Here is a 17,983-nt window from a genome sequence, read left to right as displayed (position 1 = left end):
AAAAAGTTTCAGTCTTTTAATTGCGATTAATCGCGATTAATTTTAAAAAATTGTGCGATTAATTAGTTATTTTTTTTAAATCGATTGACAGCACTATTTTACATACAGTGCAATCGGTTCGGACATTCCACAGTGCTCAATAAATGCAAAGCTAAACAGATGGGTTTTGAGTCTAGATTTAAATGTAACTAGTGTTTTAGCACATCTGATCTCTTCTGGAAGCTGATTCCAGCTGCGGGTGGCATAGCAACTAAAGGCGGATTCCCCTTGTTTTGTGTGAACCCTTGGTATTTCTAACTGACTCGATCCTAATGATCTTAGTGCCTTTTTATGTTTATATTCAGTGAACATGTCTGCAATATATTTCGATCCTACGTCATTGAGTGATTTATTTAGTAAAATTACTTTAAAATCAATCCTAATTGTAACTGGAAGCCAGTGTAAAGACCTTAGGGCTGGTGTAATATGCTCAGATTTTCTGGTTCTAGTCAGAATCCTGGCAGCAGCGTTCTGGATAAGCGGCAGCTGTTTTATTGTCTTTTTCGGAAGGCTGGTGAGGAGCCCACAATAGTCCACCCTGCTGGGGATAAAGGCATGAACAAGTTTCTCCAAGTCTTGACTGGAAACAAAACATCTAATTATTGAAATGTTTTTTAGATTATAGTATGCTGATTTAGTTACTGCTTTGACATGACTACTGAAACTGAGGTCTGTCTCCAGAATCACACCAAGATCCCTGACTTGATTTTTAGTTGTGTGACCCCTAGAGTCAAGGTATGCATTCACCTTGAAAACTTTATCTTTGTTTCCAAATGCAATAACTTCTCCTTGTTTAACTGAAGAAAGTTCTGGCACATCCTATTAATTAACTATTAACTCTCCCTTCTATGACCTGAACCATTTGAGTACCATCCCAGAAAGCCAGACCCAGTTTTTCAGCCTCTCTAGTAGTATGTTATGATCGGCATTTTCAAATGCAGCAATGAGATTTAGCAATACCAGCACTGATATTTTGCCAGAGTCAGAATTTAAGTGAATATCATTTATTATCTTAATGAGTGCTGTCTCTGTGCTGTGATGGGGTCAGAAACCAGATTGAAAATTGTCCAGGTATCCATTTGAGTTTAAGTATTTGTTCAGCTGACTAAAAATAACCTTTTCTATAATTTTGCCATTTAAGGTCTGATAAGAAATGCTGTCTAGCTGTGGCTAGTTTCACATTAAAAGCATGCTCTGGGGCATTTGTATCAGACAAAATTGATTTTTAAATTTTTTTTACTATGAAACATCCTTTAATTTGGAGTATGAGCAATTAGGTGGAGTGGATTTATTGCGCCAGAAATATCTCACTTTGCTTGAAGCTGATTTAAAAATTTTGGTTTTTGGATATCTAAACCAGACCATAATGTTAGGTTACTAACGTAACCCCAGTTCTCTGATAACATGAAGTGAGGTATCTCACTATGGGACCACCTCAGGCGTGACCAATCGCGGAAGCACCAATAACACCACGTCTGCCAACCATGGCAGACCAATCGCTGCAGCGATCAGGGAGTCCTGCTCCCTGTATATAAACCGCAGCTACCTGCCATTTCGTCATTCTCGCATATCTCTTCTCCATGCAAAACAGGCAAGGAGGGCAAAGTTTGTGAGATACCTTACTTCATGTTATCAGAGAACCGGGGTTACTTTAGTAACCTAACGTTCTCTTTCTAACATTCGTTCGGTATCTCACTATGGGATATAGACAACTCCGGTATTGCCGATATGCTGACGAAGCAGACTAAGAAAGGCTGAGTAATTATCTGAATCATAGCTCCTGACGGAGGTGAAAAAACAATAATATGAGGAATTCACCCTTTAATAAAATTGCATTTTACAACCTGACTACTCACTTCTAGAATTGAATTGGCCAGAGAGGGCTCTGTCACATCCACTCTATAAAAACGAGCAAATGTGTGCGGAGAAGACCAGCTGGCTGCCACGCAAATATCCTGAATAGAGATGCCTCTAAACAGAGCCCAGGAACAAGCCATACCTCTAGTAGAGTTTGCTTGTAGTCCTATTGGGGGCTCCAAATTCGAATTATTGTAACATAATACGATAGCCTCCACCACCCAATGGGAAAGGCGTTGACGGGAGATAGGTCTTCCTCTGTAAGAATCAGCCCACAGACAAACAGCTGATTGCTCTTACGAAGTGTATGTTTTCTCTGAACGTACATATGCAGAGTATGAACAGGACATAAAGTGTGCAATGTCTCCTCCTCTGGGGATGCAAAGGGTGGTGGATGAAGAGCTGGCAGGTTCACTGATTCAAACACTTTGGGTACAAACACAGGGTTAGTTCTAAAAGTTACTTTTTCCATTTGAGATAATATAAAGAGCACGTTGAGGCAGCCCTCGCATTCTGAATTGTCTCAATCACTTTTGGAGGTATCCCAGCTGCATCCAGATTTAGCCTCTCACGATCCCTGTGCGCTGGTAACGGCCATGGCTAGTCGTAGAGCAGTTGCGCAATCTCTGCCACCCAAAGTCTCCCCGGCCAGTATGGCGTGATCAGAATCATTACATGTTTTTGTTCCTGAACCCTTAGTAGTGTTGGCTCGATCAGGCTCAATGGAGGGAAAGTGTAAAGTAATACGTCTGGCCACTCGTGGGCCAGAGCGTCCACACCCAACGGTGCATCGTTGCCCACCAGAGAGAAGAACGGGACATTGTGCGTCTTCGCGCCATGCGAAGAGATCTACGGCGGCTGGCCGAATAATAACTTGGGGGTGGAGTCTCCACTCCCTGTACAGAGGATTCCCTCTGGACAGTAAGTCTGCTTCCCTGTTCATTATTCCTGGAACATGCGTCGCACGTAATGGCAGGAGGTTCCTGCTGCTCCACATAGGTCATTCGCTAACAAATGGAGCTTGTGAGAATGCACTCCTCCCTGTCTGTTTATGTAGGCTATCACCGTTGTATTGTCTGTCCTGACCAACGTGATGATTCTTGAGAAAAAGCACAAAATGTCTCAGAGCTAGTAACACTGTAAGTAGTTCTAGAAAATGTATGTGATTCTCTTTCAATGCCAAAGACCAAACTCCCCTCACTGTTCTGCCCTTGAACACTGCCCCCCAGCCCGTGAGAGATGCATCTGTTGTCACCACTTTCCTTAATAGTACAGGACCCAGAGGACGTCCTGTCCTGAGAAAAGACGGGGCTCTCAAATGATAGAGAGCGCTCATGCATTCTGGTGAGACTCGCACTCTGCGGCTGAGATGGCTTGTGGGGCGAATGCCCTGTGACGCTGTCCAGTTCTGAAAATCCCTCATTCTCAGCAGTCCCAGGGGAACCACTGACACTGTTGAGGCCATTAGACCCAGTAGTCGAAGACACATTCGGAAAGAGACTAAACTCTCTCGTTGATAGAGTGAGAGGCAGTTGAGAAATGTTTTGATGCGCTCTTCTGATAGGAACGCTCGAAACCTCACTGAATTCAACCTGAGACACAAGTAGATTATTTCCTGTGAAAGAATTAAACAACTTCCCGTTTGGTTTATCTTGGAACCTAATCTCTCCAGATGCGTCACTAGTGTGTGTGTATCACTCTCTGCTTGATGCGGAGATGGTGCGCAAATGAGCAGATCATCCATATATGATGAAACTCAGACTCCTCTGTTCCTTAACAGTGTCAGAGTCTCTTCCACACATTTGGTAAATACCCTGGGTGCTAAAGCCATGCCAAAGGGGATTCTCAAATACTTGTATGCTGTTCCCTGATAAGCGAACCTTAGATATTTCCTGTGAGCAGGAAAAATATCTATGTGATAATATGCATCCTGGAGGTCCACTGAGGTGAACCAATCCCCTTGACTAATAATTTGACACAAAGTTCTGAGCGAAAGCATTTTGAATTTGTATTTTCTGAGGTGTTTGTTGAGGACCCGTAAACCTAAAATGGGACGGAGACCTCCCCCTCATTTGGGAATCACAAAATAAAGGGAGTAGAAGCCCACCTGGTTTCCTCCATTGGAATCATTCTTATCACTCCTTTTCTTCCTCTAAAACCTGAGCTGCTTCCCCTTGGGCCAGTGAAATCACCACTCCATTGAACACAGGAGGATTTACAGTGAATTGAAGTCTGTATCCTCTTTCTATTGTGGTTAAAACACAGGGATGAACTTGAACCAGTCTTTGACTGATGGCCCACGCTTCCCGGCTGTTGTGGCAGAGCAGGACGGGAAGGTTGATAATCTGAATGACCTCCTCTACCTGAAGGCCTGAAATTCAGACGGCTTGGGTGATAAGGACGAGCTGCTGGCTTTCTAGGGAGACAGACCTCGATTGCTTCTCCCTCTTTTTTCCGCAGGTCACATTGCTGATGCATAGCTGTTACCGTCGAGCCAAACATGGCTTTCGGATTGATAGGGGCATCCAAAAACTCCACTTTTTATTTGTCAGAGAGACCTGACAAAACCCAGCCATAGCGATCTCTCTCCCACAACCGCTAAGCCCATACTCCGACCACAACTTTGAACTGCTCTGCGGGACGTGCGCAGGTTTAAATCTGCAATGATGCATATCTCCTCCCAGAGCGTTGGGTTGGGAGAACCGGAGTCCAGCTGACGCCCCATCTCCTCTAATAGCTCCACTTGATAGGCTCTAAGGAGGGACGTCGTGTTCAAAGCATGTACGGCCAGTGCAGAGGATTTTGAAAAACAAAGGCGGCGAAGCGCTCTGTTTTCCCTGGCAACGAAGCCCCGGTTGAAGAGAGCGCTGCCCTGCACAGATGTAACACTAATGAGCTAATGGTATTTCAGCCATCTGTTCCATATTAATGAATCCTGACTCTAACACATCCTGCCTAGAGTGACAGTTATTACACCTACAAGAAATTCCAGTCACGTGGGCGAGCCTCAAAGGGGACATGAACACCCCCCCCCACACACACACACACACCCACACCCAAGCACACGCACATAAACAAACCTTTCTTAAGGTTCTGTATCTTCGTCATGTTATTAATATGCATTTTGAATGTTTGTGTATTGCATAAAATGGTTAATCCTTGTTATGCAAGGTTATAATTTTACTAGCTTATAAATTGGAAAATGTGTCTCCTCATTTTAAGGTTCTCATGTTTCTGTAACCCCGCTCCTGACCAGGTCGTAAAACTTCATGACCCCACTGGGCAACAGGACAGGAAAGAAGCCCAGTCACTGGCATCTTTTTTCTCAATTTATCCTAAACTATTACTTTTTCAATGTGGTCGAGTATTGGTCGAGTGGTCAAGTATTGCTTTTTGGTGCATTAGAGATTCCCCATATAAATTGGAGAATCTGCAGTTTTAATCGTGTGCTAATCAAACGTTAAATGTGTGTAATTCTGCATTTGAATGTAACTTCGTGTTTCATCAGTTACATATGTACTGTTTGGTGTTTTTGGAATTGTCATGTTGTGACCCAACTATTCCCCTGTGTAAAATGTGTGTAAAATCTATTAATCTTGAATTACGAACTTGCTAGAATATCACTGCTGAAATCTGATAAGCCCCAAAGTTAGTAGGGTGGGTGTTTCCACAGAGACAAAGGAACTTTTCCACGCTTCAGATCGCGGACGTCCATTGGTTGTTCACACGAACAGAGGCGTGAAACATCCCAATCCATAAGAGCCGACCGAACAAGGTCCGCCCTCTCTCTTCTTCTCTCTTCTACACGCTGCTAACCGGCTGCGACCAACGCTCATATCGCCGTCCCCCTCAGCACAGGGACTGAGAGGAGCCAGTCTCATGGCTCCTCCGGAAGCGTTCGTTTTCGTTGTTTTGTTTTCTTTCCTTTACTAAGTTTATTCAACTATTCGCCTCTCAACACAAGGAAGACGAATTCTGGAACATTGTTTGTTGAACCTTTCAAATACCGCGCGATTCCGCAGCACACTGGACACTTTGCAAGTATCATTTTTCTATGGAGATTTAAATGCTGCTTTAAAGTTGGTCTATGATCTGAATTGTTGGCTGCTATGGTTTACTGTCTGTGATTTTCATACCTGAGCTCATTCTGTGATCTCTCTCTCTTTCTCTTTTTCTCTCTCTCTCTCTCTCTCTCTCTCTCTCTCTCTCTTTTTCGCCCTTATTTGGATTCCGTTATGTCTTGTACAAAGTTTACTGTCTGTATTGTCGTATGCATATTTACTCTGTGTGATTTGTAGCTTGATGTATTATTAGTAGGGCCAGGACTCGATTAAAAAATTAGGCTAATTAATTAGAGGCTTTGTAATTAATTAATCGAAATTAAACGCATTTTAATCGCATATTAATATTTGACCTGAGAACAGTGAGAAGTAATTTTTTTCACATGGATTTATAGTATACCATTGAATAATGACTGAATACATAAACTTAAGCAACAAAATATTGTTTATTTTTGTTCAACCAAGTCTAGCAGACCAGTGCAATTTTTTGCCATTAAGTGTAGCAATAGCATATTTAGAAACAATTTAGAAATAGTACATTTCAGAAATTCAGGAAGCTTATAGGTGCTGGAACCTTCTGTAAAATGTTTTTAAGTAAAACACAATACTGTCAATTACATTCAGAACATTGGAAACACTGACTATTAGAAAACATCTCTCTGTTGCTTCAGAGGCCATAACATACTAAGACCAACTCTCAATAACCTTGGCCAAAACAATAAAGATTCCAACATAAACTGTTGCACCAACAAAATAATACATAGTTCAACATAAAGTGTAAAGTCCACGCTAGCTGCTATATGTTTTGCGTTGAGGTGATACTTTGAGGCTCGATTTGCTGTGGTGATATGCGAACGCTAGTTGGGGCTCCAGTATAATCGGTCCGCCGAAACTCATCCAGTGAGAAACGTTCCGCGGTTCAAAAATAAGTTATTAAAAATGTGGGAATTTTTTTCTGTAATTAATTAATCTTAGTTAACGCGTTATTTTTTGTGTAATTAATTAATCTCAATTAACGCGTTAAAGTCCCGGCCCTAATTATTAGTCAATTATTAAAAACCCATATATTCATGATTGCCTTGGCCTCCACCCCGCTCACATTACGAGTCACTGACATGTCTGATCTTTAGCTACAAGCTTTAAATTTAGAAACTAAATTAATCATAAATTTATCTCATCCTGTGCACTCGGAGGACACAACTGCATCGGGGGAAGAATAGCATCTTCATCATCGTCATCCTCGTCCTCGAGGATGGTCGACAAAACTTTGTCATCGTCATCTTCCTCTCCCGCTAACGGATCTCCAAACAGCGGGGGAAGGACGGGTGACACCTCCATCATCTCACCCCAGGAGCTGGAGGCCTGTGGACAATCCATCAGTTCCTCTCTGGGTTGAGCAGAGAGGCATGGGTCCGACTTCCCAGCTACTGCAACGCGAAGCCTTCGCTCTCGGGTTTTGACCGAGAACTTTGCACAGTGGGGACAGCCCTTGGGGTCGGTTAACGCTGCCTGAGCATGTTTAGCACCCAAGCAGGAGATCCAGAGACTGTGTGAATCTTTCGCAGAAATTAACATTCCGCACGTACACAGATGAGGAGGACGGCCCTGTCCTCCGGGGCTCTCCAGCTCTTTTGCAGTGGCCATGAAGCCTGCACTCTCTTCGTACGGTAAGCCCACCACAACGTGAGAGCTAGTACGGAGCTGTGCTGTGACAGAGATATCTTTTCCTACTTTTTTGGTGCTTGGTGAGCGCGCCCAAAACTCGAAAAAAATAAGTAGAGAAACTTAAAGTAGAAAACTCGCCTTGACGCGTTAGTTATCTTACACTAAGTATTAGGTCACTCGACAAACGTTAAGAATATATTGCGTTTGGGATGTTACCTTGCGGCTCCTTCATAAACTGTTTAGCATTAATTCTCCAAGTCTGCTGAGGACAGCTTCCGAAATCTTCACGGGGAAGAGAACGAGAATGACGAAATGGCAGGTAGCTGCGGTTTATATACAGGGAGCAGGACTCCCTGATCGCTGCAGCGATTGGTCTGCATATCGGCAATACGGGAGTTGTCTATATCCCCTAGTGAGATACCGAACGAATGTTAGAAAGAGAACGTTAGGTCACTAAAGTAACCCCGGTTCTCTGATAACATGAAGTGAGGTATCTCACAAACTTTGCCCTGCTTGCCTGTTCTGCAGGGAGAAGAGATATGCGAGAATGACGAAATGGCAGGTAGCTGCGGTTTATATACAGGGAGCAGGACTCCCTGATTGCTGCAGTGATTGGTCTGCCATGGTTGGCAGACATGGTGATATTGGTGCTTCCGTGATCGGCCACGCCTGAGGCGGTCCCATAGTGAGATACCGAACGAATATTAGAAAGAGAACCTGCCCCAGAGCAGGTTAGCTGTGGAGCGTAAATTACTAAGGCAATGAATTCTGCTAAAAGCCAAACAACTTTCATGGTACCTAAAACCCAGGATTGGTTAAAAACAAAACTGAAACGTACCTGGCTAGCCAGCTACTGTAAAGTGGCTTCATTGCAGAGATGGGACCAAGTCACACATGTGCAAGTCTCAAGTAAGTCTCAAGTCTTAACCTTCAAGTCTCAAGTATGTCCCAAGTATTTTTTTCTTGGGCAAGTCAAGTCAAGTCAAGTCACAAGCTATGTCAAGTCAAGTCCAAGTCAAGTCACCTTAATATTGTTATTTTACCTGCAGAATCTGATCTTAATAAAGTTAAAAGACAAGATATAAGTAACTGTCAGTAAATTAAAATAATTTGGATTTGCATTGTAAATACTCATGTTCAGTAAAATACATCATGGAATCAAACAAAATTGTAACTTCCTAAAATTATTTATTTTTCACTTCTGCCAACAGTGTTTGAAATGTTTTACATTTTCAACATTGAGTCCATAAAACTAAACATCCAACAGACGCCTCTCTGAACACCTCTCTCTCTCTCTCTCTCTCTCTCTCTCTCTCTCAAACACAGTTTACATACAACATTAAACTTTGTTACATTTCTCCTCTCTCTCTTTCTCTCTCTCTCTCTCTCTCTCTCTCTCTCACACACACACACACACACACACTCTCTCTCTCTCTCTCTCTCTCTCTCAGAGTATAGAATATAAATATGACGTATTTTCAGTTGTTTCATACTTTTTTGTTATGTACAGTACAGACCAAAAGTTTGGACACACCTTCTCATTCAAAGAGTTTTCTTTATTTTCATGACTATGAAAATTGTAGATTCACACTGAAGGCATCAAAACTATGAATTAACACATGTGGAATTATATATGGAATTATATACATAACAAAAAAGTGTGAAACAACCGAAAATATGTAATATTCTTGGTTCTTCAAAGTAGCCTCCTTTTGCTTTGATTACTGCTTTGCACACTCTTGGCATTCTCTTGATGAGCTTCAAGAGGTAGTCACCTGAAATGGTCTTCAACAGTCTTGAAGGAGTTCCCCGAGAGATGCGTAGCACTTGTTGGCCTTTTTGCCTTCTGTCTGCGGTCCAGCTCACCCCTAAACCATCTTGATTGGGTTCAGGTCCGGTGACTGTGGATGCCTTCAGTGTGACTCTACAATAGTCAATAGTCATGAAAATAAAGAAAACTCTTTGAATGAGAAGGTGTGTCCAAACTTTTGGTCTGTACTGTACATAACAAAAAAGTATGAAACAACTGAAAATACGTCATATTTATATTCTGTACTGTATATATATATATATATATATATATGTGTATATATATGTATATATATGTGTGTATATATATGTATGTATATATATGTATGTATATATATATGTATGTATATATATGTATGTATATATATATATATATATATATATATATATATATATATATATATATATATGTATATATATGTATATATATATATATATGTATATATATGTATATATATGTATATATATGTATATATATATATGTATATGTATATATATATGTATGTATATATATGTATGTATATATATATGTATATGTATATATATATGTATATATATGTATGTATATATATATATATATATATATATATATATATATATATATATATATATATATATATATATGTATATATATATATATATATATATATATATATATATATATATATAATATGCACTTGTCATGATTGGGTAATCGCGGCAGCTACATTTGTTTTTCTGATTAACTGTTTTGCTCTACGAGAAAGACAAGGTAACAAAATATTCGGGGCTTATGCCCCCTTAGCCCAACCCTAGCGCCGCCCCTGGAATGCGTTTTTTTGACGGCCTGCTAACGGATCATTGGGGGCCGTTCACATCACGTCTTTTGTGCGCGCAAGTTCGTTATTTCCAATGTAGGCGCGCGGTATGCGCGCTCATAATGGAAGCAACGCGCTCAACATCTAAACTTTTCAGAATGCCGCAAGCGCTCCGCAGGTCATGTGACAATAACTAACCAATCAGCTTCATCCTTTCTCGTATCACCGTTGAAAGCTCAGCTAAGATGAAGGAACAGCTGTTCATAGCTGTATATGGATTGCCATTTTGAAATGAATTTAGTAGCAGAGCTACTGCGAGCGATTTTTAGTGCTGCAAATCTAAAGAGAGAGCGTGTCATGGTTGCTTAGCCACGACAGACGCCCCAGGAGCACTTCTGCCCGAGCGCTTTGGAAAGAAGTAGAAAGCGGCGCGAATAGCGTTTTCCACGCGTTTTTAGGCGCAAACTATTGAAGACAAAAGCGATGACCCTCGGTACCTCCCCAGTGGGCAATTGATGTCAAATAGACATCAAATTGACGTCAAACATAGTCATCAAAGAACTGGTCAAAAATGCAAATCAAATCGATGTCAAAACTTGACATTAAATTGCCGTCAAGTTTTGACATTCATTTGATTTGCATTTTTTAAAAACATTTTTAACACACTGATGTCCTATTCTAGACCACAAGAATAATGACAAAACAGTATTAAATGCAAGACGTGTTTTATTAAATCCACTGGTTTATATCAGAATTTTGTAAATTTTTCTTAAATGAACATGTAGTTGTAATACCGTATACACTTGGTATTACAATTTCATTTAGCTGACACTTTTATCCAAAGCAACTTACAATTGCTATATATATGTCAGAGGTCACACGCCTCTGGAGCATCTAGGGGTTAAGTGTCTTGTTCAGGGACACATTGGTGTATCACAGTGGATTCGAACCCGGGTCTCTCACACCAAAGGCATGTGTCTTATCCACTGCACCAACACTTACTTAATGTGTGGTTACAGCATCATTTTTTTTATTTGTAATTAAGCAAATCAGTATATTTTTGGTAAAATATAATATATTCACCTCTTTCATTGTCAGTAATTTATGCCTACATTTTATAAATAGTTTTTTGTTGTTGTTGTTTATATGTTTTTAACCACAGAAGTCCCAGAAGTTACAAGTCATGCAAAAATCAAACAACATATGACATGCCGAATGGATGCATTTTGAAGAAAAAAAAAAATTATTTGATGACTATGTTTGATGTCAATTTGATGTCTATTTGATATCAATTGCCCGCTGGGTTGATATCAATGTGATGTCAATATGACATCAACTGAACGCCTATAACACGATGTTGATTTGATGTCAACTCAATGTCAAACATGTTGGCCCATATACTTACATAATCAATTTCAGTATGGGATGAACCTAATATTTTCACCAATTAACCACTGGAAGGACTTGATGTATAATCTGACTTTGAAATTATGTTTTGCAGCATCTTGATCAAATCTTGTCTAATATTTGACGTCAAATTGACATCAAGGTGCCCACTGGGTCTCAGGCTGACATGTTGATGTGATGTGATATCTGATTTAAGTGGGCGTGGTGTGTAAGGTAGAGAGGGCATGACTGATGATAGTGTCCTGATCCAGTCACGACGCTATTCTCAGCCTGCGCTCCAGCTGAGTAATCAACTTTATTTTAAAAAATAATTTATATATTTTATATTCAAAATGAAAACATGATGTGATTAACACTCAAGTCATCGTGTCTCAAGTCAAGTCAAGTCCCGAGTCTTTAACTTCCAAGTCCGAGTCAAGTCTCAAGTCCTAAAAATAGCGACTCGAGTCGACTCGAGTCCAAGTCACCAAGTCACAAGTCCCCATGTCTGCTTCATTGTACAGGCCCCAGGGCACTCTTTTTTATATATGTATACTGATACATCATTGAAATCAACTATTCAGATATTATCGCAGACAAAATAAAACACTCAAAACCTTTGCAAAATTGTCAAAGCTTCATTTTAACCACCAATGCAAGTATACACCTTACCTATACATGCTTGCAAAGGGTTTATGTTGTTTGGTCTCCCTAGACAGCGGGCACTGCATAATATAGCATGAATATGGCCAGGGGTTCACTTTGTTTCATTCATGTTCAATTTCAGCAGAATACAACAGGGTTTTGTTTTCAGCTGGGTCTGCACCACTAATGTCTTGTCCGTCTGCATCTTTCTTGTGATTTTAGCACCAGTTTGTTCTCCTTCCCATTATTTACTGCAGTAGTTTCGAGGAAACACTTTGTTTTTGTTGTTTGTTTTTTTACTTAGTAATGAATGTGTTTTAAAATGTAGCAAAGTGCTAAACTTCAAACAAAATATACTTAAAGAGTAAATTACAGATAAAAAAAAGTAGAAGTACACAAAAAACTACTCAATTACAGTAACGCAGGTAAATTTAATTTGTTACCTTCTACCTCTCCCCATTTGGCACCACCTTTTCTTTGAGTGCAACACCCCCACAACCTTTATCATAAAATAGTGCATAAATGGGTGAGTAACAAACAGAGAGATGTGGATCGCTCTAAACATCTGCCTGTATCTGTCCTTGAACTATGTCTCTGCAGCTTCAATCCTCAGACCACATACTTGTCAGCTTCAGGGACGCTTCAGGCTGAACGGAGTGTACCAGGATGGAGATGTTATACTTGGAGGCCTGTTTGACGTTCACTTATTCACAGTGTTCCCAGAGCTCAGCTTTAGAACAGAGCCAGATCCACCATACTGTGAAAAGTAAGTGGGTCTTTTTTTTTTTTTTTCAGAATGTTGATTCTTGCCATTTTTAGATCTTTTAACTTGTTCAAATTATGTAATAATGCATTCTGTCTTTTAGTTATTATTGCTCTTTATCTTGTTTTCCTTAGATTTAATATGGAAAGCTTCCAGCATGCACAGACCATGGCTTTTGCTATAGATGAGATCAATAAGAATCCAAACCTGCTGCCTAATATTACTCTTGGATATCATCTTTATGACAACTGTGTAATGCTAGGAATGGCATTCCGGGCTGCCATATCCCTTGCTAGTGGAACAGAAGAGTCATTCTCCAACCTCAACTGTACTGGCCCTCCTCCAGTCATTGGAATTGTGGGGGATCCAGGTTCAACTCCATCCATTGCAATTTCCAGTGTTCTGGGGCTGTTCCGTGTACCTATAGTAAGAGTGGATGAAAAAATAAATAAATATTCTATATGCAGTTTTTTTATTTGCTCTTTTTTTTCACTGTATTTTTCTAACAATTTATTTTGCATCTGCATGTCTCCATTATTCTGTTCCATGCATTCTCCCTTTTTTTTCTAATTAGATAAGTCACTACGCCACCTGCTCCTGTTTGAGTGACAAAACAAAGTACCCCTCTTTCTTCAGAACAATCCCCAGTGATGCCTTCCAGGTTCGGGCTATGGTTCAGATCTTGAGGCATTTTGGATGGACCTGGGTTGGTCTCCTCTATAGTGATGATGACTACGGAATCTATGCTTATTTGTCCTTCAAGCAGGAAATGCAGCTGTTTGGAGGTTGTGTTGCTTTTTCTGAAATCCTGTCCAATGATAACAACCCCAGAAATATTCAGCGTATATTAGGAGTTATTCAGACCTCTACTGCTAGGGTGGTGGTTGTTTTTTCTACTTTATCCTATCTGCTGCCTTTGATGGATGCAGTGGTTTTGCAAAACTTGACAGGCAGACAGTGGATTGCCAGTGAAGCTTGGGCCACTGCACCCATATTTCAAACTCCACATTTCCTGCCCTTCCTGAGGGGTACACTAGGCATCGCCATCAGGCGTGGGGAGATACAGGGACTTCATGAGTTTCTTTTACATCTTCGTCCCAGCAATGATCCAAAAAACAATATGTTGAGGATCTTCTGGGAGAACATGTTTGTGTGCAGTTTTGAAACTGAGATACATGAACAACATATTAAAAATGTGTGTACAGGACAGGAGGATTTGAATGCCACATACACACCATACACTGATGCTTCAGGGTTGAGAGCAGCTTATAATGTCTATAAGGCAGTTTATGCCCTGGCACATGCACTTCATGACCTGATGCAGTGTGAAGAGGGGAAAGGACCATTTAGTGGAAACAGTTGTGCCAACACAATGAACCTGAAACCCTGGCAGGTAAGACCCATAGGTATAGTGCAGATTCTCTTCAGGTATACAGAAGACCTGAATGTGGAAAGCAAAATATATGCTGTATAATAATTAAAATTTTTGATAAACATGTAATTGATGTTCCATCTTCAAACTATACAGCTGGTTCATTACCTAAAGAAAGTGAACTTCACCACAGGCTTTGGGGATCAAGTGTCATTTGATAAAAATGGAGATGCTTTGGCGATCTATGATGTGTTGAATTGGCACCCTTGCTATGACGGATCAGTAAGGGTCCAAGCAGTTGGTGTAGTGAATGAAGATTCGACAAAAGGGATGGTGCTGAAACTGGATGAGGATGCAATTTACTGGAACTTTGAGCCAAAAAATGTAATATTGCATATTAATGGAATTCTTTTGCATATATAAAGTCTAAATTTCAATCAAAGCTATGAGAAAAAAAATGAGGATAAATTAATGGAAATACCAAGCTTTTTATTATATGAAGATTCAAGACAAATGACTTAACAGATGGTGTCTCTTTCAGCCCCCACGATCTGTGTGCAGTGAGAGCTGTCCCCCAGGAACCAGACAAGCCACAAGGAAGGGCCTTCCTGTCTGCTGTTTTGACTGCATGCCATGTGGAGATGGAGATATTTCTAATAAAACAGGTGAGATGATTATTGTTGGCAAAATTTGAATATAAGAATATAATGAATATAAAATTCTCACCTACTCACAGATGCTATTGAGTGCACAATGTGTCCAGATGAGTTCTGGTCCAATCCAGAAAAGGATCAGTGTGTCCCTAAAGTAGTTGAGTTTCTGTCCTATGAGGATCCTCTGAGCATCTCTCTGACCACTGCTTCCCTGCTTGGAACCTGTTTATGTGCTGTTGTGATAGTCATATTCTATCATCACCATAACACTCCAATTGTACGTGCAAACAATTCAGAGCTCAGTTTCCTGCTGCTGTTTTCACTCAAACTGTGTTTCCTGTGTGTACTACTGTTCATTGGCCAACCACAGCTGTGGACATGTCAGTTTAGACATGCTGTGTTTGGCATAAGCTTTGTCCTGTGCATTTCCAGCATTCTGGTCAAGACTATGGTGGTGATAGCTGTGTTCAAGTCATCTCGACCAGAGGGCAAAAGTGCAATGAAATGGTTTGGGTCAGCTCAACAAAGATGCACAGTTCTGCTCCTAACAGCACTTCAGGTGGTGATATGTGCAGTCTGGCTATCAACTGCCTCTCCAACACCACATAAAAACAACCAGTATATCCGCTCTAAAATAGTATATGAATGTACTATTGGCTCAGTTGCTGGTTTTTCTATGCTGCTGGGATACATTGGCCTGTTAGCAGCAGTAAGTTTCCTTTTAGCCTTTTTAGTGAGAAATCTTCCAGATAATTTTAATGAAGCAAAGTTCATCACATTTAGCATGTTGATCTTCTGTGCTGTGTGGATTGCATTTGTTCCAGCATATGTGAGCTCTCCAGGGAAATATGCAGTGGCTGTGGAGATTTTTGCCATTCTAGCTTCTAGTTTTGGATTACTGGTGGCAATATTTGCCCCAAAGTGCTATATTATCCTTGTTCATCCAGAGAGAAACACTAAAAAAGCCATCATGGGTAGAGAAACACTAAATAAATAGATTTACATCACTGTGGTGTAAAATGTTGAAGTCTGATTTGGCTCTATTGTTTTTGCTATAAGTTAATACCAGTTAAATCATCATACTAAAGAAACAGAAACAAACCAATAGATATCACTGAAATTAAACAGTTGAAAATGATTACTTTTCATCTACAAAATGCCTCAGCTTTGAAACCTTTCAAATGGTAGCGATACCCATAATGCAATTTGTTTCTCGCAAGTACGACATCACCTGACAAAGACGGATTGTCATCTCAAGATTTTAATCATCATTCAGTAACCAGCAACAACCAATTACCCCTTCCTCTTCTCAAAGGAGACATGCGATACAGTACTAAACGGTCTTTCACGGTCGGTACTTGTAATGATTTCTGCATCATTCTCGGACAGTTTTAAATGCTTCCAGAGTTACAAAAAATAACTGCAGTACATTGAAGTACAATTGCAGTAAAACTGCAGTAGTTTAACTTAAGTACAATAAAGTAACTGTAGATTTGCAGTATAATGAAGTATATAACTTCAGTTCATTAAAGTTCAACAGCAGAATAACTGCAGTCCAATTAAGTGCATCTCCATTTGCAGTATGAAGTACAGATATAATATTACTGCAGTTCAGTTATACGCTAAAATCATAGACTGTATAAAAACATTGTCCGTGATGTCACCCATATGTTTCTCAAGAGCGTTTTTGAAGCCAAAAGTAGGTGAAGCCGGCCGTCGCCATCTTGGCAGCATGTTACCTCGCGTCACTCCCGGATAATCGACAATGGGCAAAGAGGCAGGGGCTGCCTCGCCCACCGAGCGTGACGGCAGTGACAGCAGTGACAATCCACCCATCACTCAAGTGGCTACGCATTATATTATGCAGAATTTTAAGGCTTAATATAATTTAAACGGATGAGTTATTAAAAAATGCACCCCCCTCACAGTTATCATTAAGGGGAAAATTAGCTATACAGACCAAAATAATTTTTTTGCACCAGGCTGTAAACATTATTTTCTGCTGTAAAGTTTAAAACACATTTTAACTCGCGAGTCTATGGGACTGATTCCCTTTTGCAGCCAGCCTCTAGCGGCCAGTTGACGAACTACAGTTTAAGTCACTTCCTTGTTGGCTTCACAAGAGAGAACGGGAGGTTGCCGCTTGGCTAAAATGCATGTGCAGATTTAAGATGCAAAAACTTCTAAAGCCGCATTTCCACCTCTGGAACTTTACCCAGGAACCAGGGACTTTGGACTGGTACTCGATGTGTTTCCTCCGCAGGAACCAGGAACTTATTACTGGATTTGCGTCATCACGGACATCACACTCCCGAGTCGAATGCACAAAGTCTGAACTACCGAGGATGCAAGTCTAAAATCAGCGTACTTTGTATTTAGAAACGCGTGCAGTAGAGATTTGTCATTCTTGAATGATTAGTTCATTTTGAACGAATCTTTAATGTGACTTGGAAAGAACGAGTAGTCTTGGGGGGTGATTCGTTCAGTCGTTCATGCGCAATATTCTATGGTTTCTGTTCTGCTAGTAGTAGTTCACCTGTGTCATTCAATGCAGTCTTTAGCCGGAAAGAGAATTGATTAGTTCATCTTTCGGGTCTTCGGGTTGTTCTTTCTTTTGTCCCATGACGTGACATCATTGGCCAGAGTAATTAGTTAATTTACAACATTCCTTACAAATGGGTGCATAGTAATTATTATTATATTTTTATTATAATTATTATTTACTCTTACAGTTATTGATGCATTTCTGGTTTCTAATTGTTGCTTTTAATTTCTTTAATGATGGTACTTATCCATAACACTGAATGTGGTAATACAAATTTGGTTTAGCTTTAAAATTTGTCCATATGATGGCGAAATCATTTTGATTTGTTTGTTTGTTTTAGTCTTTTGAATTCACCCTTCAGATTAGACTATAGAACTGTAGTGTTATTTGT

The 17,983-nt window shown here is 40.2% G+C and overlaps 1 protein-coding gene across 1 annotated transcript in view; it reads left to right on the top strand.

Moving 5' to 3' along the window:
- Nucleotides 1–16,044, top strand: part of LOC127934662 (extracellular calcium-sensing receptor-like) — a 58,251-nt gene extending 42,207 nt beyond the window's left edge. The window contains exons 4-9 of the mRNA XM_052532186.1: nt 12,860–13,025; nt 13,157–13,448; nt 13,597–14,415; nt 14,551–14,727; nt 14,936–15,059; nt 15,131–16,044. Coding sequence (XP_052388146.1) covers nt 12,860–13,025; nt 13,157–13,448; nt 13,597–14,415; nt 14,551–14,727; nt 14,936–15,059; nt 15,131–16,044 — 2,492 coding nt within the window. The remainder of the gene's footprint in view (nt 1–12,859; nt 13,026–13,156; nt 13,449–13,596; nt 14,416–14,550; nt 14,728–14,935; nt 15,060–15,130) is intronic.
- Nucleotides 16,045–17,983: the final 1,939 nt, after the last annotated feature.

This window comes from Carassius gibelio, chromosome A18 (genome assembly GCF_023724105.1).
Source record: "Carassius gibelio isolate Cgi1373 ecotype wild population from Czech Republic chromosome A18, carGib1.2-hapl.c, whole genome shotgun sequence".
NCBI classification, from domain to species: Eukaryota; Metazoa; Chordata; class Actinopteri; order Cypriniformes; family Cyprinidae; genus Carassius; species Carassius gibelio.
Note: the sequence above shows the minus strand (reverse complement) of the source record. Positions and strands in the feature narration are given on the sequence as shown.